The sequence below is a fragment of the Phycodurus eques genome, chromosome 7 (genome assembly GCF_024500275.1).
Source record: "Phycodurus eques isolate BA_2022a chromosome 7, UOR_Pequ_1.1, whole genome shotgun sequence".
Taxonomy (NCBI): Eukaryota; Metazoa; Chordata; class Actinopteri; order Syngnathiformes; family Syngnathidae; genus Phycodurus; species Phycodurus eques.
In genome coordinates this window covers 22,414,268-22,438,793 of record NC_084531.1, presented here as the reverse complement: position 1 = coordinate 22,438,793, position 24,526 = coordinate 22,414,268, and the positions used below count along the sequence as shown (strand labels likewise).

The window sequence follows — 24,526 nt, the reverse complement described above, 5'->3', positions numbered from 1 at the left end:
CGACAACACTTTCAAAAATCACATTTCGTTTGTATTATTCCATATGGTCAAGGTCAGGGCCCAATTCATATGAAACATATAAGCTCACATGTAACCTCAGTATGCCAAACAATAACACTTAACTTGCTTCCTAGGAGAATATTAAAATATCCAGCTGAATGAAAAAAGAAAACCCAAAAAATTTGGACCTTTCTAGTGTGTACAATTGAATGTGCACATTAGGAAAACCGTAGAGTGAGAAATCATGTATGTACACTGTTTGAACACTATTAGGTACACCTCTAATAAGATCCAATCATTTAAATATTTTGCCTCTACAGAAATAACAATTGCTCAGTTTTGATTGATAGTTTTAAAAGAGCTGTTAACATCATAATCTTTATTGTGGGCATGTTGTAGAGGTACAGTGCATCATATTTGGAACGGTTTTGAAAAGTTGACCCTGGTGTAATCTAACAAAATAAGACAAACTATTAGCAACAGCTGCTACAGTTCTACAGCCATAATATTAAGCATACTGCTAATTTTAATATCTCTCTGACAGTGTCATCAAAACTGAGCATTATTATTTTTGTAAAGGTAGATTTTTTTGATAAAGCTCTTGCATTGGATGCTCTTGGATTGTGCAGTGGCCCAAAAATGTATCACGGCAAGGTTGTGCGTGGTTGTGGATAAAATACTATAATTTTATATAGTGTGTGACTTCAGGAACATCAAGTTCCAATCGGCCTGACTAACTAGAGATTTGCTCCACTGTATTGTGCTCATTTATTTGAAAATATTTTAAAAAATTAGTCCCAGTGTTTGCAGCAGCATGTCCATTTGGCCGTGAATGGCCTAAATGTTCAATAAGCTCAATTGAGCAGAATTTGATGATCCAAAGAAAAAAGCGCTATTTGATGGTGCAGTTTTCCCCTGAAATTGAATTCAAGGATTTTTAGTAACATTTGCCCAACTGGGGAAGGAGTTCAGATCGAACATGGCCACCCCCCACGTGTTAATGCCAATATTGATGGTCAGGACTCCAATGAAGTTCAGGATAAACCCAGCTTTGGCCTGAAAACACAAACAATATTATATCAAAAACTTCTTGTATTGCATCTCATTCAGATTGCGTAGGCGTACCTAAAGTTGTGGCGGATGTATACTGCGCACTGATTTTGCTTTTAGAGTGAATATATCTGTTAGCTCAGTTTCCACAGTAATAGTTGGATGTTTTGTTTTTACAAATAAATAATATGATATGATCAGACAAAGGATTAATATAAGCTGCTTTTATCCCAAATTGGATTCCACATCTCTCTATACCCAAAGCACACCAGCACCACACACTGAGACTTTACTGTATGTTGTGTAAGGCCATCACTCACCATGTCCATGACTTTAAGGTTGCCGTAGGAGAAGGCGATGGCGTTGGGGGGCGTGGCCACAGGCAGCATGAAAGCCAGAGACGCAGCGATGGTGCAGGGAAACATTACGTACAGCGGGTGGAGCTTAATGGCGGTGGCCTAGGGAAGCCAATGGAAAACAGTTTGATGTGAGACCTCAGACTGCGATGATTTGAACCTCTTTGCAGCCAAGGCAAAACTTTTATTACACATAAAATATCTCATTAAATTTTATCTTGTAAGACTATGACTTTGTTGTAACATGACAACTTCATTCCAAAAACATTATGAATTTATCCTCATAACGTTATGACTTTATTATCTTAACTTTCTGACTTTATTTTACCAACATCACAACATTAACATTTCATCTTATAAAAATAATGATTCATGTTCTTACAGTTATGAGTTACAGCTATCTTGTTAAGTCAGTTAATACTTTATTCTCGTATTATTACAACTTTATTCTCAAAACAATGAGATGAAATTGTTCGTCTTATGTGATTACTTTGTTGTCCGAACATGATCACTTTGTTTTAATGTCACAAGATAATTCTCGGTATGGCTGTAGATTAAGGACCAATACATGAAAAAATATACATTATTATACATTAATACATTAAAAAGCACAACAATAAAGGTCTTCAATGTTAAGTCCTGGAGAGAAATAAGATGGTGGGGATTGGGGATTGGGGGATTGGGGGAGTCAAAGTATATAGTGTTGGCTCTCACCATGGCACCGAGTATCGGTAGAAACAGGGTGGTGGTAGCAGTGTTGCTGGAACATTCCGTGAACATGGCCACCATCAGACACAGCAGGATGGAGATAGCAAAGGGAGGGATGCTCTGCAGTGGTATGAGAGTTTCCCCTAACCACGTGGACAGCCCAGACACCTTAACCAAACAACTCTGTCCAAATGTCTGTGGAAAGAATTCAATTGGGAAAATGTGGTGTGAGCTTACCTCACTACCGTGGGCTAAAGCAAATCCTCCTCCCAGGAGTAAAAGGATGTTCCAAGGCATCTTTTCATGGACAATTTCCCAAGTAAGAAGAGGAGGCGCAGCTTCAGCAGGGCCCCCTGTTTGAAGATAAGAAATGATTTTAACAAATGGTTTCGATATGGTCAGCCATGGCCATGGTAAAAGCTTACACTAAATTTGCAAAGATCATAAAAAGACACCTTGAAGAGAACAAAAAATGTAATAAACTAGTAAAAGACAAGAACATGTTGAAAATGTATGGATTCATGGACATTCTCCACAAAATATACAGTGGCACCTCAAAGTCATCTTTCTGTAGACAGAAGCCAAACTCATTGCGAGGCAGCAAATACACAACGTTTGAATTGGCAAAAGAGAGAAAATTATTCATTCACACATAAGCAATTTTGTGTGAAGGTGCAACATGTGGTTGTCCAAAATTGACCTTGCAGATATCAGGCTACAAATGAGGAAGGAGATCTGATAACGGTTATATGAAAACACAGAATCAGCTAAATGGCTTTTAACAAGCCCTAAAAGTTACTGACAGTATCTTGATATGTTATCGTTCAAAGGAAGAGAGGCTACATGTGATTGTAAAACCTCTCCTGACAAGCCCGCTGGAAATGTACTTCACTAGATGCAGAGCCAACTGCGCAGAGGCAACTATAGCTCTTTATTTTTACTGTCTAACTGGTTGACGTGAGCATAAATAAAAAGATCAGCAAAACTATGAACTACTAAGATTGTTAACGTACTTGCACATGGTAGATAACGGGTCAACAGCTTGCCTACCGTCCTCAGATGTCCTGCCACATTTGGGAAATTTGGAGGGGATGCAGAAGAACAGTGCTGACATTAAAATAGCCACGGTCCCATCTGTGACGTAACTGATGAGTAAACACATGGGGAAAAAAAGTGTATAAAACAGTGTAAAATAATGTGGACAAAACAAAAAGACAGGATGTTTGATTAGCCAGGTTGCCATCTAACACTGCATTAGACTGCCATTTTGGATTAAAACAGCTTCCATGTGTCCTGTTGCTCAACTTAACAACACTTAATAATTGAGGACATCATTGTAATTCTACAGGTGGAAAAAAAGATTGAAAACCTTGGGAGTCTAATAATAAGGCCAAAGGGACAGAAATTGATTTCAACTGTACACCTAAATTATTTTTGACACTGATCAATAGTCCTTGTCGTACTCACGCTTTTTTTTGGTTGAAGAGAACAGTGGCCCAGCCTGGTATGAAGCCAGGCTCCCTGGTAAACCACAGAAGAACCAGCAGCGTGAAGATAACCAGCACACTGGCCTCAGCGAAGCTCATCTTGCCCAACCTTTTGTACTCCTCTTTGATTACCTGGTAGGCCTCCTTGTCACCTGCGCTCTCTGCACCCCATCCAAAGGACTTTTTGAAACTGGAAAAGCCCAATAAAATACTTTGTCTAATCGTAGTGTGGTTAGCTGTTCAAAGTCTAAAAACTCTGACTTACTTGAGGCCCAGAAACATAAACTGTAACCACAACCAAGCTAAGGCCAGCATGAGAATCATGTTGGGGAATGCAAAGCCAAACCAGTTTGCAAAATTGATGACGCCACCATTTTCCGGAAAAAGTCTGTGGGTGAAGGGAGGAAATAACATTTTAGAGGGGGGGAAAAAAGGCAAGAGTGAAGCTGTAAAATTGTGTCAATACTGGCAATGAAATACTGTAATAGTATTGCTTCAAAGCACTTAATAACAGATTTCAACAAAAGAGTACGAACACATCTATGGTAGGTATTTTTTGGTTTTGATAGTCAAATCTCCTAAAGCGTGCCAAAATCATTGCTGCATACCATAACATTTTCCAGCAAACATACTTGGGGGTACGAACTGTAGTGGTACACTATGGTACAGTAGCGGTAGAATTGCGCTACACTGCTGTCCCATAGCTGGTCAAGTGACAACAGTGAAATCGGAATAGACATCGCACAAAACTTACAATTAAACATCTAAGGTCAGATTTTCACATGTAAAAACAAAAATTCCCAGAGGAAATGTAAATTTTATTAATCCGTTGCTGATTTAGTGTCACATCACAAAACCTTTATAAAACAAAAAATGGGCTGTGTATTAAATTAAAACTTATATACAAATATAAAATATGATATATCCATGCATCCTTTTTCTGTACCGCTTATCCTCACTAGGGTTGCGGGCGTGCTGGAGCCTATCCCAGCTGTCTTCGGGCGAGAGGCGGGGTACACCCTGAACTCGTCACCAGCCAATCGCAGGACACATATAAAGAAACAACCATTCGCATTCACAGACACACCTCTGGGAAATTTAGAGTCTTCAATCAACCTACCACTGCATGTTTTTAGGAAGTGGGAGGAATTCGGAGTACCGGAGAAAACCCACGCAGGCACGGGAAGAACATGCAAACTCCACACAGCCGCGGGGCCGGGATTTTAATCCCGATTCTCAGGACTGTGAGTCAGATGTGCTAACCAGTCGTTCACCATGCCGTCAATATGGTAATTCTTATATTTTATATTATATGTAAGTACATTATCATCCGTATAAAAAAACCACACTTGTGGAGTTAAATCAATAATTAATAATCTCACTAGATATGCTTAAATCTTGTCAAATCTGACAATTATGGTTTATGAATTATGATTTTTTTTTGTGCGCTTTTCAGGTATTGTTTTCCTTCAAATTTTGATTGGTTTCCAAATTGCACAACCTCAGGGGAGTTTGAAATTTAAGGCCCCGTTGCAATATCCGCACGTAACATTCTGTGAACTGTTCCTCTTTGTTTATTATATTTTTAGGTACTGAAGTTTGTGTCATGCTAATATAATGTAATAACTGTTAACATAGCAGCGCTGTAAGTATCTGGCCTAAACACCCCGCAATTAAAATGCTAATGCAGATTAGTGGTTAAGCATTGTACAACCCCAATTCCAATGACGGTGGGACGTTGTGTTAAACATAAATAAAAATAGAATACAATGATTTGTAAATCATGTTTAACCTATATTTAATTGAATACACTACAAAGATGAGATATTTAATGTTCAAACTGATAAACTTCATTGTTTTTAACAAATAATCATTATGGCTGCAACACGTTCCAAAAAAGATGGGATGGGGTCATGTTTACCTCTATCTTACATCACCTTTTCTTTTAACAACATTCAATAAACGTTTGGGTACTGAGGACACTAATTGTTGAAGCTTTTTAGGTGGAATTCTTTCCCATTCTTGCTTGATGTACAGCTTCAGCTATTCAACAGTCCGGGGTCTCCGTTGTCGTATTTTACGCTTCATAATGCGCCACACATTTTCAATGGGAGACAGGTCTGGACTGCAGGCAGGCCAGTCTAGTACCTGCGCTCTTTTACTACAAAGCCACGCTGTTGTAACACGTGGAGAATGTGGTTTGGCATTGTCTTGCTGAAATTAGCAGGGGCGTCCATGAAAAAGACGTTGCTTGGATGGCAGCATATGTTTCTCCAATAGCTGTATGTACCTTTCAGCATTAATGGTGCCTTCACAGATGTGTAAGTTACCCATGCCATTGGCACTAACACAGCCCCATACCATCACAGATGCTGGCTTTTGAACTTTGTGTCCACAACAGTCCGAATGGGTCTTTTCCTCTTTGGCCCGGAGGACACGACGTCCACAATTTCCAAAAACAATTTGAAATGTGGACTCGTAAGACCACAGAACACTTTTCCACTTTGCATCATCTTAGATGAGCTCGGGCCCAGAGAAGCCGGTGGCGTTTCTGGGTGTTGTTGATAAATGGCTTTTGATTTGCATAGTAGAGTTTTAAGTTGCACTTACGGATGTAGCGCCGAACTGTATTTACTGACATTGGTTTTCTGAAGTGTCCCTGAGTCGATGTGGTGATATCCTTGACGCATAGATTTCGGTTTTTGATGCAGTGCCGTCTGAGGGATCGAAGGTCACGGGCATTCAATGTTGGTTTTCGGCCTTGCCGCTTACATGCAGTGATTTCTCTAGATTCTCTGAACCTTTTGATGATATTATGGGCCATAGATGATGAAATCCCTAAATTCCTTGCAATTGTTCGACTTAAACTGTTCGACTATTTCTGACGCACGTGAACCTCACCCCATCTTTGCTTATGAATGACTGAGCAATTCAGGGAAGCTTCTTTTATACCCAATCATGGCACCCACCTGTTCCCAATTAGCCTGTTCACCTGTGGGATGTTTCAGACAGGTGTTTGATGAGCATTCCTCAACTTTCTCAGTCTTTTTTGCCACCTGTCCCAGCTTTTTTGGAATGTGTTGCAGCCATAAAATCCCAACTTAATGATTATTTGCTAAAAACAACGTTTATCAGTTTGAACACTAAATATCTTGTCTTTGTAGTGTATTCAATTAAATATAGGTTGTACATGATTTGCAAATCATTGTATTCTGTTTTTATTTATGTTTAACACAACGTCCCAACTTCGTTGGAATTGGGCTTGTAAATTGGGCCATGGCAAACCGAACACTTGATGGGAATGTAACAGTGGTGTCAAATCAGATCACTCTCGGTATAATTCCTGTACTGCTCAAAACCCCCCAGGTGCATACTGTATTTGCATGGCATCTTGGAATTTCTACAATATATTGTGATGTGTTAACAATATAATGCTTTTTTTATTATATATTTTTTATATTTCTTTAACATCAGTAACAGTATCTCCAAACATACACAATCAACTTCTGAGAGAAGAGCAGTTTGTAGTAATACCAAGCATCAAAATTGGAAAGTAAGCCACACACACTAGATTAATTGAATGATCTTAACAAACGTGCGTGTTGTATAATACAAGTACGTACTTATCAATCTGGCCCTTCAGGATGACATTGGGTGTGGTTCCAGTGAGTGTAGCTGTCCCTCCGATGCTTGCTGCATAACACACACACAGACTCATGCCTTTGGTCAGCTTCATGTACTTTTGCTCCCGCTTGTTTCTACGCTGTTCCGCCATCTCTGGACTCCAAGCGCAACCCTCTGAATGGAGACATTTGAGACTTTCAGTGCAACCTTCCCAAATGAGCTACCAAATGAGCAACTATGAACGTTGATGGGATTTGGCCTTGGTACCTTTTATATTTTATCAGTTTCAGCACTAAATGATTAGGTGCTAACAAGATGCAGATGTATTAATATTTTGATGGCAACACATCTTTCATCTATGTCAGTTTGTGCCTTTAAAGAACTGCATGCTTATAAAAACCACACAAACACCCACACTTTTCTATATTAGTCAATGGTTGCCAACAAAGCCCCCATCCACTTTCAATACCCCTGTTATCTCAAAAACAAATTTAAAAAAAAAGATAAAAACCTACTTGAAACATCATTGTCTGTCACTTCCACGTTATCTCGATCTGAAAAAGCAGAAATACATCCAAAGAGAAGATTAACAACCAATGAATGTCTTTAGCAAACTAGCTCTCTTGGGGTGACACACTCACCCATGTTGCTGCTGCTGTCCTTCTGTTTAACCTCCTTGCATTCATTAGTATCATTCATCTCAAAGCCCTGGTTTTCCATGCCGTGCCTGGCACCCTGGAGATCATGAGCTCTTCCTTCAGCGTTGGCTTCCGAGTCACTGAGCTGCTGCAGCACGGCGTTGGCGATGGGCAGCATCATGGCCGTGGATGCCGTGTTACTAATCCACATGGACAAGAAGGCTGTGGTGCCCATGAAGCCGATCATCAGGCTGACAAGACAATTAAAACTAATACATTAGAAGGGCACATGACGCTGTTATTTTGGACAAGGACTGCTACAAATAGAGGATGTGAAGTCTTACAGCGAAGGTTTGACACCAACAAAAAGCAGGACCTGGAGGGCAATTCTCTTGTGTAGGTTCCAGTGCTCCACAGCGATGGCCACCAGCAACCCACCAATGAAGAGCATGTTGGAGTCTTTCAGGTACTGGATGCACACCTGGGTCACAATGACACGTGTTCCACACGTTAGGGAACTTTTTCGGTTAAATGACTACTCAGCCACTTCCAGTTCAAGTAGAGACCCACAAAATGTCATATACTGTACAGCTGCAGATACCTCATCTGACTCCATGATCTTCATCATGGGGAAAAGAATGACAGGGAGCAGGGCCGTTGCAGCCAGAGGGATGCACTCCGTACACCAGTACAGCGCCATTAGTATGATCACAAAGCCACATTTTGCCTCCTGTATGATATAATGTACATTCAAGAGACAAAACACACAGCGTGACACACACTATGAAAATCACAGAAAAGATGTAAGTAGCACACATTAATTGCACAATGTAATCACTGCTCTGTATGAAATATAAAACACATTCGAAAGAAAATTACTGAATTAAGGGATCCATCCCATCCTCACCGTTGGAATCGTACTATTGGTAAAATGTGCTGTTTCCTTGAAAATGTTTCAATATCATAGAGAACCCCAAAGGGTGGACAATGTGAACATAACTCATGTCAAACAGTGATGAGATACATTCAACAGACAGTGTTTGAATGAATGGCGAGTTAGCCTATCAACAGAATGATTTTTTTTTTTTTAATGATTTATCAGGCTTTACAATTGTACAGTGCAAGGTCACTGATGGAAGCTCCTTCCTGAACAAGATTAGTATAGTAGATGTGGATGCCCGTAAAGGCAATAAAGATGCAATAAAATGTGACCACAATATTATGATTTGCTTTGATTATTCTGACAACTCAGTCAGCCCTTAACATTTATATACAGCATGTAGTGTTATGCCTTCAACTCATTCTACTTTAAAGGCATTAAAATGTACAGTATGTGTATCAATTTAACTTGCCATTTTGATATCTGTTCCAATTCCATTGTTTTTTTTTTCCAACATGAGAAAAGCTGGTACACTTACGTCACAACGGACATGCTGCTTGAGAATTTAGTGTGTGAAAAGTATCTTGGCAGACAAATAATAGGCCCGTGGCATATGACAGTTCTGACATTTAGAAGCAGTTGTCGTCTAGAACAGCACAGTTTGCTGCACTCATATTTAATTTACACACCTTGTTCTTTGGGAGGTTGTGAGTAGGTGGGGAGAATACTTCAAAGACCTCAATTCCACCGACAAGCCTTCCCATGAGGAAGCAGAGTCTGGGTTCTCTGAGGCGGGCTCTCCTATCTCTGGAGTTGAGGTCACCGAGGTGGTTAAAAAGCTCCTCGGTGGCAAGGCCCTGGGGGTGGATGAGATTCGCCCGCAGTTCCTAAAGGCTCATGTTGTGGGGCTGTCCTGGTTGACACGCCTCTGCAACATCGCGTGGACATCAGGGACAATGCCTCTGGATTGGCAGACTGGGGTGGTGGTCCCCCTTTTTAAGAAGGGGGACCAGAGGGTGTGTTCCAACTACAGGGGGATCACACTCCTCAGCCTCCCTGGTAAGGTCTATTCAGGGGTGCTGGAGAGGAGGGTCCGTCGTGAAGTCATATCTCAGATCCAGGAGGAGCAGTGTGGTTTTCGTCCTGGCCGTAGAACAGTGGACCAGCTCTACACCCTCTGCAGCGTACTCGAGGGTGCATGGGAGTTCGCCCCACCCAGTCTACATGTGTTTTGTGTACTTGGAGAAGCTGTTCGACCGTGTCCCTCAGGGAGTCCTGTGGGGGTTGCTTCGGGAGTATGGGGTACCGAACCCCCTGATACGGGCTGTTCGGTTCCTGTACGACCGGAGTCAAGAGTTTGGTCCGCATATCCAGCAGTAAGTCGGACTCGTTCCTGGTGAGGGTTGGACTCCGCCAAGGCTGCCCTTTGTCACCGATTCTGTTCATACCTTTTATGGACAGAATTTCCAGGCGCAGCCGAGGCGTAGAGGGCGTCCGGTTTGGTGGGCTCAGTATTGCATCTCTGCTATTTGCAGATGATGTGGTCATATTGGCTTCATCAAGCCGTGATCTCCAACTCTCACTGGAGCAGTTCGCAGCAGAGTGTGAAGCGGCTGGGATGAGAATCAGCTCCTCCAAATCTGAGACCATGGTCCTCAGTCGGAAAAGGGTGGCGTGTCCTCTCCAGGTCAGGGATGAGATTCTGCCCCAAGTGGAGGAGTTCAAGTATCTTGCGGTCTTGTTCACGAGTGAGCGAAGAAAGGAACGAAAGATCGACAGGCGAATCGGTGCAGCGTCTGCAGTGATGCGGACCTTGTATTGGTCCGTTGTGGTAAAGAAGGAGCTAAGCCGAAAGGCGAAGCGCTCAATTTACAGGTCGATCTACGTTCCCGCCCTCACCTATGGTCACGAGCTGTGGGTCGTGACCGAAAGAACAACAGCCCGGATACAAGCGGCCGAAATGAGTTTCCTCCGCAGGGTTTCCGGGCTATCCCTTAGAGACATGGGTGAGAAGCTCGGTCATCCAGGAGGATCTCAGAGTAGAGCCGCTGCTCCTCCACATCAAGAGGAGCCAGATGAAGTGGCTGGGGCATCTGATTCGGATGCCTCCCCGGTGAGGTGTTCCAGGCACGTCCCACCGGGAGGAGACCCCGGGGACAACCCAGGACACACTGGAGAGACTTCGTCTTTTAGCTGGCCTGGGAACACCTCGGGATCCCCCCGGAAGAACTGGATGAAGTGGCTGGGGAGAGGGAAGTCTGTGCATCCCTGCTAGAGCTACTGCCCCCGCGACCTGACCTCGGATAAGCGGTAGAAAATGGATGAATGGATGGATGGATGGATGTTGTGTTCTCTCCGATAATTGATTTATTACACTGAGTCTGACTGCACTTCTTATTCCAGGTAATTATACATTTATCTTGACACATGGAAAAAAACAAATATGAAACTAATTGGTCTATTCTAATTGCGTACAATGAGCACAGTGATCCCAAAAAGCAACATTTCCCACACCTAAAACTCAAATATTTCCATCATGATGTTGGAAACCACCATTGTAGGACAGAGAGGTTTTATATGACAAATATCTCCTCAAATATATGATGAAGTCACCACAAAGATCTCTACTGTTGAGAATATAGCATCAGGAGACAATCAATAGAAAGGTCAGTAATGAATAATCTCATGCTAGTCTACAGGGGATGGACATATGCAGTTATTTAATTGTTACAGAGGGGGTGGGGGGGAAACTGATTATGCCCCAAATGGCCATTACTTCTCTCACACCCTTATTATAAGACAATTCATTAGGTCCACTTTCAATATCTATACAATAGTTAGAAATCAAAAGTTACGAAAGCTCACTTTTGATTGAAACTATCTGAGCGCTATTCATTAAAACAATGTTTATTAATGTTGTGATACAGATCTTATATTGCATCTCATTAGTGCTCCCATGAGTACTTCACTGGTCCATAAATCAACAGCATCAATCCCAAATAAGAGTCATTCTTACCGAGGTGGGGATGACGAGAGGCAGAGGCAGCAGTAGGAGAGGTGTGAGAACTATCACAATATAATTCCGATACCTCCACAGCCATGTACAAAATATAGACATGATCGAGAAGCTGTGCTACACATTCAAAGTATTGAAAGGGTCAGCGGGCCAAGAAAAAAAAAGGATTAGTGACTGTTCTATTCAAGAGACTATCAAATGAGATCACAGTTTAAATAGCAGTTCACTTGTATGTCTTCCTGAAAGCAATTAAAAATTAACCCCAGAGGGAGAAAGGGGCCCTCGTGTGCTCCCATGTGTTTACAGATGGGAAGATAAGGCAATGTGCTATAGAGACAATAAAAGCAGAGAAAAGTTTAGCTTAAACTTAATCTTGACTCTAAGATGTCACCGCTGTCAAGTCTGTTTCAGTGTAGCGAGACGAAAAACATTTTTCAGATGGCTCATTTGGTCATTGTCTCCCGACAAGTAGCAGTGCCAAGATGGAACATCACACAAAAACAACTGTTGGACAATGTGAATAGGGGAAATAACTCGAAAGGCAGTAACAAATTAAAACTATTCCAAGCGAAAATAAACTTTTTTTTTTTTTTCTAAGTCAGAGAGAACATGCAAGGCCAAAGTACTATGAGATAACAAGGTTAATGGCCTTGTAAATGACTGGTGGGTGTGACTGTGACAGAACAATGTAGGGATTTCCATTTAATTCTGCGCAAGGAAGAAATGTAGACAAACCGGACCAACCTCCTGCTCTACCAATGTGTGTGCATGTATAGAAGTGTGAGAGCAGCCCACCTGGTACATGCGCAACAACAAATATTTCATAATTACAATAATTAAAACAAAAATCAACATTTTGTTCGCAATTATAGACACACAAGAAAACAAAGACTTAAAATACCAATCTCGTAGAGAGGTTTTGCCCAAAATATAAGCCTTTGACTTTCATGATGCCAAGGTCCTCTTTGGTATAATGCCCCTTGGGGTCATACAAACAAATATATCCGATAAGACACAAGTGAGATCACACTTTGAATGGGAAAAAGACAATTTCCTGAAAATAACCTAGAGCCCGTATTTTGCTTCTGTTTTCGCGAGACTGACACATGTGGTATCAAAGTGTACATTTTGTGGTTCAAGGAATCCAATAAAATAGGCCTCAAGTTTTATAAACCAAAGGTTTTCCCCTTACTATTGCAATTGGTATGCAACATTTATATATATAAAAAATATAATATAATATAAAGAAAAGTGTCATCAGACTGGCTTTACTTATCTTTTCCTTGAAAATGTTCTATTTAAGCATGTGCAGCTACTGCTGTACATCACAGTCATCCAAAGTAGCATGAGATTTCAAACAGTAAGGAGTAGCCTTTGCCAATAAGTTCCCGTGACTACAAATCCCATTGTAACCAGGGGCTGTTAGAGCTGTGGCAGGTGCTGTTGTCAGAGGTGACATGTAAGCACCACAACTAGCTAGCGCAACACCCGTTAATTTCATTATCTGAATCAGAATCATCTTTACTTGCCAAGTATGTCCAAAACACACACAAGGAATTTGTCTCCGGTAAATGCGGCCGCTCTAGTACGACAACAGACAGTCAATTGACAGAGAACACTTTTGAGACATAAAGACATTGACAAAAAAAAAGTCACTGAGCAATAAAGGGTTGCTAGTTATCTGGTAATGCCGATAATTTTTTTTTTTTTACAATTGTGCAAAAAGATGCAGAGTCCTCTACCACTTAGAATGACTAATATTGCAATAGTCCGGAGCAATGACCATTGTGCAAAGGGCGCAGAGACTTCAAGCGAGTAGTGCGATAATCTGGGACAATGTTGATTTTTGCAAATGTTGCAGATACTCCTCAATCAGTGTGCAAATGGAGCAGATTATACTCTGGCATGAGTGGCAAGTATTGGTCAACAACAGATATGCAAATAGTGCAGTTTGGCGAGACTACTACAGTGAGTGCACAAGCAAAATATAATTGGCCTGACAGAAATGTGACAACAAACTCAAGACAAAAAAATTGCCAGCATGTTGTAATGGAATTGTAGGTTAGGTGTTTAAGAAGTTGATTGCAAGAGGGAAGAAGCTGTTGTATAACAGCTGTTATAAATAGCTTGCCCATAACTAGTTTGCTTTATTAGAACTAGCTTTGTAACTTAACTTAATTATAACCAGCTAGTAATTGGTTGGCTTCATTAGAACTTGCTAGCTACTCACTGGTTAACTTAATTATAACTAGTTTGCTCGTAACTAGTATCTAACTCATGGAATGTGTTGACCATGACTGGAGTTTATGCTTCCTATATGTCAGTCCACCCAACAGACCGAAGAAATTGGATCATCCGTCCTCTCTTCTGAGAAACAATTGTTTTAAAAAAAATAATAATAATAAATGCAATCATACTCCAAAGCTGTAGAGAGCACCCAAGTGCCGAAGCCATTAAGGGATCTGCCTGTGTTTATAGGGGATATTAGTGGTACTAGTCAGTATACAGTTCAGCTGATGACTCAGAATTTCACTGGTGTGGCACAAAAGCTGCAGAAGTGGTTTTGATTGAGAAACAAAAAACTGAGAGTAGCGCTGTGTATAGTGAAGACCCTCACGATTCAATTCTTTAAATTTTGATTCGATTTGATTGGATGATGATTTAAACACTATGATGATTCAGTAAGTAGAAATACACAAATAGAGTCCCTGTTGACAGTTTTTAAAAGATTTCATGCCCATGTGGTCACCTCACATTTTTGAGCAATAAAATATTTGAATGGTTTTTTTTTTTGCACAATAACTTCTTTGTGTATAAAGTATAAAAGTAAAAACAAAAATTACAGTTCTGCATAAATGCTGAAAAAGTAAAGCACAAGTAAACCTAATGAATGTACTGTATGTAATGTTATGTAAACTTAACTATTTGCTCTTGTAAATTGTGATTAAAATACAAAATTCTCCCTGGCTGGCACAGCCTCTCTAGTATTTTCTGTGTTCTGGAATTACGCAGGAATCCATGATTTTATTATTATGTGTACAGCACTATGTTACCACCGCAGCTATTATGAAAGCACTATATAAATAATGAGTTGAGTTGAGTAAAAAGTGCATGAGTGTCAAGTTCACTACATTGGCTCACACTCTAAACATTAACATCTGAACCATTCAATTAACCGTGCCTCTTATGTGTTGTAGTGGGAAATAAAAAGGAACAATTGCATGTTTTACCTTTAACTGTCATGGCATGGGGGATAATGTTTTGTTTTGATTTTTTTAACTTGAAATCAATTTTATTAAATTCCTTGACCCCAAAAATGTACACTTTGTCACTAAATTTGTCATCACAGCCATAACAGAAGATATTGGGCTCTCAAGTATGGTTGGTAGCCATTTTAAAAATTAAAAATAAAAATTACTGCACTAAGAGTGAAAAGGGGAGGTGGGTCTTTTTAAAACTTACCATAATCCTGTGCTTGTATTTAATTGCTCTCAAGATCAAAGTCCCTCACAGTTACACTGTAAAATAGAATCGCTTACAAAGGTACATTTGTTGCCTGTTGATTATTTTCAATCAAGCCTATGACTTACAGTTATAAAATATAAGGTCATAAAACATACAATCTGATTATGTGACGGCTGAAAAAAGAAGCAGTGTTTCTGGCAATATTATTTGTTCATATTCAGCCAAACACTTCACAACTCATTGCATGGTACTTCACAGTGCAGGTGTACAATGACCTGAATCTTTCTGCGAAAGCAACCAAAGAGTTTTTAAAGGAAAATAAGTGGAATGTTATGCAATGGCCAAGCCAATCGACTGACCTGATGCCGATGGAGACAAAACTGAAGGGAGCATCACCAGGGATGAAATTCAGCATCTGGTAATGTCAATGTGTTCCAGACTTCAGGCTGTAATTGAATGCAAAGGATTTGCAAATTCAGCGTATCTGGCTTGGGCCAGCACTGGCTACACTTGCAGGTACATTATATGCATGGTATGTTTTGGATCATGTAAAAAGAACAGGTCGTTTTATAATTTATTCTTGACTGACTGGAAAATGAGCACGAACATTTCAGGAGAGTAGTTCTGTAACTTATTATACACTCCACATTCGAACTTGGCGCAAGCATACGGTAACAACGCTTGTAACATATGCTCTTGGCCTGGGAACGCCTTGGGATCCCCCCGGAAGAGCTGGACGAAGTGGCTGGGGAGAGGGAAGTCTGGGTGTCCCTGCTAAAGCTACTGCCCCCGCGACCGACCTTGGATAAGCGGTAGAAAATGGATGGATGGATGGACGGCATTGGGCTTCCGGGTGAAACTTCAAGATGAACCTAAAATGACCTTGACAATCGAAATTAATTTGACCTATTCTATTTATTTCAATGGTCATGTCCAACTGTTTCAGTACTTTTTGCACAACTTGCTGTTTAACAACACACACTCAGCTCCTTGTTTGAGAACAGCAAGTTGGGAAAGAAATACTGAAATATTGCTAATATTCTCTCAACAAACGTTTAGAGAAGGTCAAATTACGTTCACTTGTAAAACTTGTAGTGCATTTTTGGTTCATCTTAAAATTTCACTCGAAAGACAAATGAATATACAGTGCCTCTTTGTGAGTAATGTGTACTGTATACTTTTTGTGACATTTATTTGATGGGGTGCCATGAGAGTTTAATTATCAATCACAATATTATATTAATAAAAAAATACTGCAATTGCTAATTGCTATAAATATATATATATATATATATATATATATATATATTATGTCTGTCTAGGATTCTCATTTGTTCAGGTCATGGTAATCTATCTGCAAATGTTTTTGTTTGTTGAATTTGTTGTATGGGGGAGGTTTTTTCTTCGAAAATGCTAAAAAAAAAAAAAATATGCAATTATGCGACGCTATGTGCCTTGTCTCTATAAAGGTTTGCAAACACTGGATTCGAGTATACAAACAAGTGTACCTGATGTTGTAGTCGGTGCAATTCACCACTTTCTCCAGCTGATGTCGCAAAGTCCACACTCGAAGCTCGAATCAAAGCTCCCCTTCCTTTCCTTTCTGCTGAGCTGTCGAAAACGCTGCCATTAACCTTTTGGAATAAATGGGAAAAAACACAGCGCGACAACAAAGAGCGTTTTAATAATGGCTTAGGTATGCAGCGCGCATACAGGGACACTTCGCAGTAGGTAAGTCTAGTTTACTTAATACGAGTCAACATGTACGAGCCGGACACGGCCGCTATCCTTCCCGGCGACGGGGGACCGCAAGCCGACGACGCGAACTTATCACTGGGCCACGAAGAGGACACCGGGGCGCCGACCTCTCGGCCTGTGGGGCCGCCGACCTCTCGGCCTGCGGGGCCGCCGTTCGCGTGCCCGCTTCCGGTGACCGTGGAGCCCGTCATGTTCCTGTCCGTGTTTGCCGTGGTCCTACAGGCGCCGCTGACCACTCAGTACCTGTGGGACCGAATTAGCGAAGACCTGGGCTACAATGTCTCCAAGAGGTCGGAGTGCGGCAACAGCTCCGTGGAGCCCGACGCTCTTCAGAAGGTACATTTGTAGACTTTATATGGGTTTTACCACTACTACCGGTGGTTGGTGGCTGGCCCAAAACCGAATCCTCCTTTAATGCTTCGTTTATTTTGGTTTGAGATAAGCAAGCCCCTCCAGGCACAGTTGAAGCCAATTATCCACAACAAAGGACGCCATGTTTGCGGAAGTGATTTTTTTTTTGACGTCACGTCAACGATACAGAGGTGGCAAAAGTACTCGTACTGTGCTTTAGTTGAAGTGCAAATACTTGTAGGGGAAAATACACTGGTAAAAGTAACTAAAGTATATATTCTGAAATGTGCTTTAGTATAAAAAGTAAAATAATAAAATATTTTCTATATCAATTATATAAAAGACATTTTGGCACAACAAAAACAAAACTGCACACTAAAATGTTTTCCTCTTTTATTAGGTTCCATAGTACCTGTTATGTAAAGAAGGAAAAAAAAGGTTCCATGACAGTTTGTTTGAGAGCTGTCATTGGCTCAACTTTAATGCTATCAAAACAGATTGCCAACCAGGGTGCCATGGCACACTAGTGAGCCGTGAGAGAATTGCACTTATTTTGTCCAAAAATAATTATCTATTTATTACAAATAATATATTTGTTCATCTATCTATGAGAGTGACAAGCAGAATAATTAAATGCTCTGGCAGAAGGTACAATAAACCTGTGTATCCACCGTTTGCCAGTCATAAAACAAATAATGGCTTTGTGTTCAACTTAGCAGGCCCCTATTAGATACTAAGCACTGAGGTTTGAATTGAATTGTCATGTTGTGCCGGCACGTGCGTGAGGTTTCTCCAAATGCTCCGGCTTCTTCCCACATTACAAAAACATGCATGTTAGCGTCATTGAAGACCCTAAATTTTCCATTGGTGTGGATGTGACTTTGTGAATGCTGTTTGTCGAAATGTGCCTTAACCAAAACCCAGCTCACCCATGACCCTAATTAGGACAAGCAGTAGAAAATGGATGGACGGGTCACACCTTAACATACAGTAGCTGTCAAATCAAAAAGATTAGTTGACAATTGTCTGACAGGAAAGAGTCGAGTTGTACTATTTTTCATCATTTTGTCACTAAAGCATTTCTTCCACAATCTAATGTTTCTTTTCTAGGAGGTTGAAACCTTGACAGCACACTGGAACCTCTACATCAGTCTCGCGGGCTTCTCCGTCGGCTTGCTGGTGGTGCCGCTCCTGGGCTCGTGGAGCGACTTTGCAGGTCGCAGGCCGCTCCTTATCATCCCCAACTTGGGTCTGGCCATGCAAGTGGTGGTCTACCTGTTGGTGATGTACCTCAAGCTGCCTGTGGCATACTTCCTTGTGGGTAGACTGCTCAGTGGACTTTCCGGGGATTTCAACTCCATCCTAGCCGCCTGCTTTGCGTATGTGGCCGACACGAGCGACAGAAGAGCCCGCACTTTCAGGGTGGCGGTCCTGGAGGCTTGTATTGGTCTCTCAGGAATGTTTTCCAGCATCATTGGAGGGCACTGGAGGCAGATGCAAGGGGTAAGGAATTCTTACCCTTTTGTTGAAATGATTTTCAGTAAACAGTTAAACACGCCATCTTGTGTTTCTGTCTATTTGTAGCTACATCAACCCCTTCTGGTTGGTCCTGTCTACCAGCCTGGCGTCGGCTTTGTATGTGTTCCTGTTTGTCCAAGAGTCTGTCGTGAAAGACCCTAGTGCCAAGCTTCTCACCGTTCGCCACCACAAAGCCGTGTGGCACATTTTTTCCACCGTGGGTAGTGAGGGCGGCGGAAGGGTTCTGAGATACAAGCTGTGGCTCTACATGCTTTGCTTCTTCCTGGTGGTGGCCGTCCACATCGGGAGCCGCGAGCTTTACGTTCTGTACGAGCTGAGCCCGCCTCTGTGCTGGGGGCCGACACTCATCGGATATGGATCAGCAGCTCTGCACTTGGGCTACCTGAGCAGCCTGCTGGGGTTGAAGGTTATGCTGTGCTGGTTGGAGGACTCGTGGGTGGCCGTCATTAGTCTGGTCTCCAACATCACCGGGCTGCTGGTTTTCTCTGTAGCGAACAGCACTCTACTTATGTTTACAGGTGACACAGATCATTAACATATGTAAAAAATACATACATTTTCTATAGCGCTTCATCGCAGGTGAACTGGAGCCTATCCCATCCGTCTGGGTGACAGGCAGGGTACACCCTGGACTGGTTGTCAGCCAATTGCAGGGCACATATAGACGAAGAAGCATTCACACTCATATTTACACCTACGGACAATTATGTCTTTAATTGACCTCACAGTTATGTTTTTGGAATGTGGGGGAAAAGCTCAAGTACTGGGAGAAAACCTACAAAAGCACAGAGAACATACAAACTCCACACAGGTAGGCCAGAGCTGAGATTCAAACCCCAAACCTCAGAACTGTGACGTGCTCACCACTTGTACACCAGGTTGCCTGGAAAACAAAAAAAAAACATTGACTTCTAATCCAGTGGAACCTCAAACTACCCCTGATTTACAAAATCCAGGATTTGACCAAAAAGGTTTGGAAAAATACCAATACTCTAAAGTTGCACAAAACCTTAGAGTTCAAACTGCAGTCATACATGACACATCACACTTGTTAAGCCCGATAAGAGGAAAAAGAAGAATGTACAGCACAAGTACCTCCAGGCACACACAATTCAAAACAGTAATACTCCAGCATGACGTTAACTTTGTCCACTTTTGTGACAGTTAATGTTAAAAAGTGAGTGTACAAGGCTCATCTGGGGCATGACTGACCTTTGCATTACACCATCATTATTAAAATTAAGATTGGGTGCACGGGTCCCTGAAGCAATCTTTTTTCTTTTCTTTTTTATTGGAACATTTATTTATTTATTTTTTTAATTCAGACAAATTTGAGTTTGACCCATATCCCTGCATGAGTCGTGTTAGACCTTAGAGGTTCCACTGAACCTTCAGAAGTATAATAGACTGCTCAGTGTAATGGGAATTGTAATAATTACCTTCATGTTACCAAGGTCACATAAGCATAGTGGAATTTCTGATAGGGACAAATAATTACTTGAGAAAAGACTTCGTCATTAATTTTCCTTGTTAGGGGCAAAGCAGAAAGATTTCATTAAAAAAAAAAAAAAAAAAAAAAAACACACATAACCAGTTGCCCCAAAACGACTCCTTGCCAGTGTGAGACCCAGTTCTCGTTTTAAGCTGACAATTTCTAGTTTTAGTCACCTGTTGTCTATGTGTGCTGTATCAATGCTATGTGTGACATATCAAACTTACACGTTCATATTAAATATATGTGTACTATAAGGCTATGTGAAGCACACCAAGGTCCACGTAGTCTAAAACATTCAGCCTCTAAGCCATGTGTTGGCAAAGTACCCAGACAACTGGATATGCGGCCTTGTGAATCTAGAAACTGGAACACAGTGCAGTTGCGTCTCTGTGAACCTCGAAGTTGGAACAACACTAAAAATAAAAGCTAGTTCAAGCAAAATCAATTAAAATATTAACACAATAATGTCAGAAATAATCTCGTTTAGCATTTATGATCAAATGTATGTATGTGTTTTTTTCCAAACGAATGTCTGTCTATTTTGTCTATCACCAGGTTATGGTTCGTTGTTTTTCTTTATGGCTGCTACACCTGTTCTCCGGTCCAAGCTGTCTAAGTTGGTGAGCCCGTCTGAACAAGGTCAGCCACTCATCACATTTATGAACACCTTCACTGTCCATGCTTTAAATGTGTAAGCGTTGAGAATCTTGAAGGCTGCCCACTGGCAACGTAGTAAAAAGATACAACTTGCTTAGTTTTGAGACCTTAACCAAATGGTCTTTTCATAATTTAGTCTTTTGTATGTGTCTCTTCAGGCTTATCCAAAGAGCCAATATTAGCAATAGATAGAAACACTTTTCAGCCTCACGACAATATTAGCAGTCTCAGTTTTCCCGCTCTAGTCTTAGCCCTGATTCACAGGTTTACGTTGAATGTTTTGCCCCCATTTACGTTTTGAAGTATCCAATCTTGTTGCAGACTCGATATTTGTTCTTGTCTCTGCATTGTGAACAAGTTTCCCTTTTATTGGGCCTAAACGTTGTCGTGCTGCCTCATTGAAGGCTCACGTGAGGTCCGAAAGGCACCGTACATGCTGACGTTTGTGCTGTCTGTCAGGTGCCCTGTTTTCGTCCGTGGCCTGTGTGGAGAGCTTGTGTTTCCTAGTGGGAAGTGGCCTCTTCAACTCTATCTATCCAGCCACACTGCACTTCATGAAGGGCTTCGCCTTCCTCTTTGCTGCCATCATCCTCCTCATCCCAGCTGGAATAATTGGGTGAGTCTCCTCTTTACCGCAATCAAACACAAATGACTTGTGTATTCAAAATTGATGTGTCTCCAGGAGCTTGCAATGTTTCGAGAAGAAAGAGCGTAGTGACTCCACAGCATCCTGACCTGCACAGTCAGACCACGAATAAATACCAAAGATGTGAGGTTAATCCTGTGGGTGTGTGTAGGGTGAACATCTCGAACAGATCAGATGATTATGATTCTGATTCTGATTCTGAACAGGGACATGGGATCAGTTTAGTGATGGGAGTTCACCCCAAAAAATATTCTGCTAATGCAAAAAGACAACAAAAGGAAAACAAATTTGGTTTATGCTTTTATTTCTTGGCTTATCCATGTAAATCAATGATAATCAAAGTGCAAACCAGTTATTCTTAATTCAGTGTAATTTTCATATTTTTCAATAGTTGTCCAAAGCAAACAAATGCAATATCTAAGAAATTTTCATTTTTATCCGTCCACCTTTTTACAAAGCAAACAAATGCTATGTTATACAATTTTAATCTGTCCATTTTTTTAATAATAGTCTGAAGTAAACAAATGCAATACCAACTGTAATGCCATTTTAATCCGTCCAATTAGCTGACACTCTTCAGCTGACAATAATGAATGAATGAAATATATTTACTTGAGCAAACTTTTTCTGAATGTTATGCAAATACCTCAGCACACCTGTCACCTTCTCTCAAACACCTAAAAGGTCTTGTTCAAGTTTATATATGTGGATCATCAATGGACTTTAGTTCAACTCCACTAACCTAAATATTGTATGATTAAAAATTATCTCACATTATTGATTTCAATAAGTTCTGTCTTTTACTTAATGAGATCACCTAATAATAAATTATATTTTGATACAGATACATCTCGAATTAATGTCCAATTGAATTCTATTGTAATATACTTGGCTACATCCTTTTCTTACTCCGGTATCATGTCATGCCATTCCACACATAGGCTAAATAGTGGTTACCTTCCTATTTAAAGACAAATCCATAGGGGTCAATTCAATATTTTAACCTATAGAATTTAATACAAATTTACTAAAAATTAACATGAAAATCAGGCTTTGCTTTGGACTTGTGGCTCAGCAAAATGATTTTAAAAATCAATTTTAAAATCATTTTCAAAAAAAGTTCCAAGCACTGACCCTATGACAAAAGGATGAGATTTCAAGAAAGAACTCATAGCAAAGTATGAAAATGGCAGATGCCTACTACCCCCGACACCCCCCAAAAAAAGAAATCCTCACCATCTTTCATACACCATCAAGAGTCTTCACAAAAGATAAGTATGTTTAATGTTCTTTTTTCAATTGTTTTGGTCATTGATATTTACTTCACATTATTTTCAGTATGTTAAACTTTAGGTATTTTCTTGAAAATGTATTTTTTGCTCTTATTTTTGGGTAGCCACTATTGTGGTTTTCTTGTCAGTCTTTTATTGATTGGTTGCTTATGTCAGTTTCAAGTTATTTCAGTGACCGTAGTGGGTTTTTGTCTTTTTTCATTCTTCATTCATTCTTGAACAGAAGGGTACCAACAGTTTAGCCTGAGTGTGTATGTGAAATGAATAATTGACATCAGAAAAAGGGGAACAGTGTAAAGCAGGGTTTACTGTTTACGACTTGAAGCAAAACAGATGGTCCAACACTGGATAGTCCCTGAGCACACAGCCACACACAACATGGAGCCGGGGGTCACATCCTAGATGCCCCGAGATCTGCTTTAAAATGCACCAAGGCAAGAGTCGAGGTTAATCGTCATATTGGTTTGTTTGGATTGGGCTGCGTGTGTTCTACTGAAGTCTGAAGACAAATCTTTTTAAGCTGCATCCTATTCGTTGTATCATTTGAATGCAAAATAGTTATGTTTACAATGATCACGTATCAGGTTTACAATTAGAATATTTCTATTTGTTGTTTTAGTAACGCAATCTTTGATGTCCATTTCAAAGCATACATTGCTCAAATTGTGTGATTATTACTTTTTTTTTTTTTGTCATCTTTGTTGTTGTTTTTTTAATAATAAAACAAAACAACACAATTCAGAGATTCATGTTTTTCCTTGGACTGAGTTTTGCAGAATCACATTGTAACTCTACAGTCTGCATCATGTGTCAATAATTGTAAATGCAAAATAATGCTCAACAGAATGTTTGTCAGGCTGTAGCGGTTTAATTGAAAAATAAAATATAGTATCTGACAAATTAAATCCATCCTCTTCTCATTGTAGATGGCAACTGTGGGTGACAACAGGTCTATAGACATGTACTTTATCTTTGAGTTCTGTCTGGACAGTATAGTTCCTTCCCTTAAATACACAGATGAGGGGACAACAATGCATATTGCCTGGCCGATCAATACTTACTTAACAGATAAAGTTAATGCTGTGGACAATAGGATCACATACTATGACCAGGTAGTTTCATGGATTATATGATATTCTGATGCTATGAGTATATTAACCATACTGACTGACTGACGTGTTAATCCATTTACTGTTCCTGAGACCAAAAAAAGGCATACATAGTACCTGATAACACAATAACAATAAGGGGTCACAGTTTTTATGCACAATCTGTAAAGAATTCATGTTATTCTTTGCAATCTATTATTCCTATAAGCTTTTAACATTGTCAAGTTAGCTTCACATGCGCATGGGCTGAGCAGGAGAAGGCTTCTGGCCACTGGATTTTGGAATCAGTTAAGAGCTATTCTAGCCTCGATGTGTTCATTTCTTCTTCTGCTCTTTGGAGCTATCCAGGAGGTCTTGGTTTCCCTTGAGAAAGCGTAGGATCTTCTCTATTGATGCCTCCTGATATTCATGCGACCACCTGTGTCAAGAAAAAGCAACTTACAGTAAATTAATAA

At 40.5% G+C, this 24,526-nt stretch overlaps 3 protein-coding genes across 6 annotated transcripts in view; 1 reads left to right on the top strand and 2 right to left on the bottom strand.

Annotated features, from left to right (window-relative positions):
• Positions 1-9: 9 nt before the first annotated feature.
• LOC133404891 (solute carrier family 13 member 2-like) lies at positions 10-17,474 on the bottom strand. 4 transcript variants are annotated; one of them, XM_061681369.1, is made up of 14 exons: positions 16,733-17,474; positions 15,584-15,670; positions 8,465-8,593; positions 8,208-8,344; positions 7,867-8,114; positions 7,741-7,779; positions 7,225-7,399; positions 3,867-3,989; positions 3,582-3,791; positions 3,165-3,259; positions 2,352-2,467; positions 2,121-2,282; positions 1,371-1,508; positions 10-1,056 (listed from the first exon to the last, which is right to left on the bottom strand). In XM_061681369.1, the coding sequence occupies exons 3-14, from the start codon at positions 8,561-8,563 to the stop codon at positions 928-930; spliced, it is 1,671 nt and encodes a 556-aa protein (XP_061537353.1). In that variant the 5' UTR covers positions 8,564-8,593; positions 15,584-15,670; positions 16,733-17,474; the 3' UTR covers positions 10-927. The 4 variants fall into 4 exon arrangements, with proteins under 4 accessions (XP_061537353.1, XP_061537354.1, XP_061537355.1 ...); XM_061681370.1 differs by having other exon boundaries at positions 2,121-2,234; XM_061681371.1 differs by lacking the exon at positions 8,465-8,593.
• Positions 16,811-23,808, top strand: slc46a1 (solute carrier family 46 member 1). The gene is made up of 6 exons (XM_061681381.1): positions 16,811-17,318; positions 18,444-18,834; positions 18,917-19,390; positions 20,923-21,006; positions 21,484-21,640; positions 21,707-23,808. The coding sequence occupies exons 1-6, from the start codon at positions 16,986-16,988 to the stop codon at positions 21,756-21,758; spliced, it is 1,491 nt and encodes a 496-aa protein (XP_061537365.1). The 5' UTR covers positions 16,811-16,985; the 3' UTR covers positions 21,759-23,808.
• The window catches only part of sarm1 (sterile alpha and TIR motif containing 1), a 7,461-nt gene continuing 6,726 nt past the window's right edge, over positions 23,792-24,526 (bottom strand). Inside the window, exon 8 of the mRNA XM_061681365.1 lies at positions 23,792-24,489. Within this exon, the coding sequence (XP_061537349.1) occupies positions 24,387-24,489 (103 nt within the window). The 3' untranslated portion in view covers positions 23,792-24,386. The remainder of the gene's footprint in view (positions 24,490-24,526) is intronic.

Coding starts and splice junctions, on each gene's coding strand:
- LOC133404891 (XM_061681372.1), bottom strand. CDS start 11,861: ATGTCTATATTTTGTACATGGCTGTGGAGGTATCGGAATTATATTGTG. Junction 7,400..7,740: donor GACAGACAATGATGTTTCAA/GTAGGTTTTTAT, acceptor GTCTCCATTCAG/AGGGTTGCGCTTGGAGTCCA. Junction 2,468..3,164: donor TGGCAGGACATCTGAGGACG/GTAGGCAAGCTG, acceptor ATCTTCAAACAG/GGGGCCCTGCTGAAGCTGCG.
- slc46a1 (XM_061681381.1), top strand. CDS start 16,986: ATGTACGAGCCGGACACGGCCGCTATCCTTCCCGGCGACGGGGGACCG. Junction 19,391..20,922: donor CACTCTACTTATGTTTACAG/GTGACACAGATC, acceptor GTCTATCACCAG/GTTATGGTTCGTTGTTTTTC. Junction 21,007..21,483: donor GGTGAGCCCGTCTGAACAAG/GTCAGCCACTCA, acceptor GCTGTCTGTCAG/GTGCCCTGTTTTCGTCCGTG.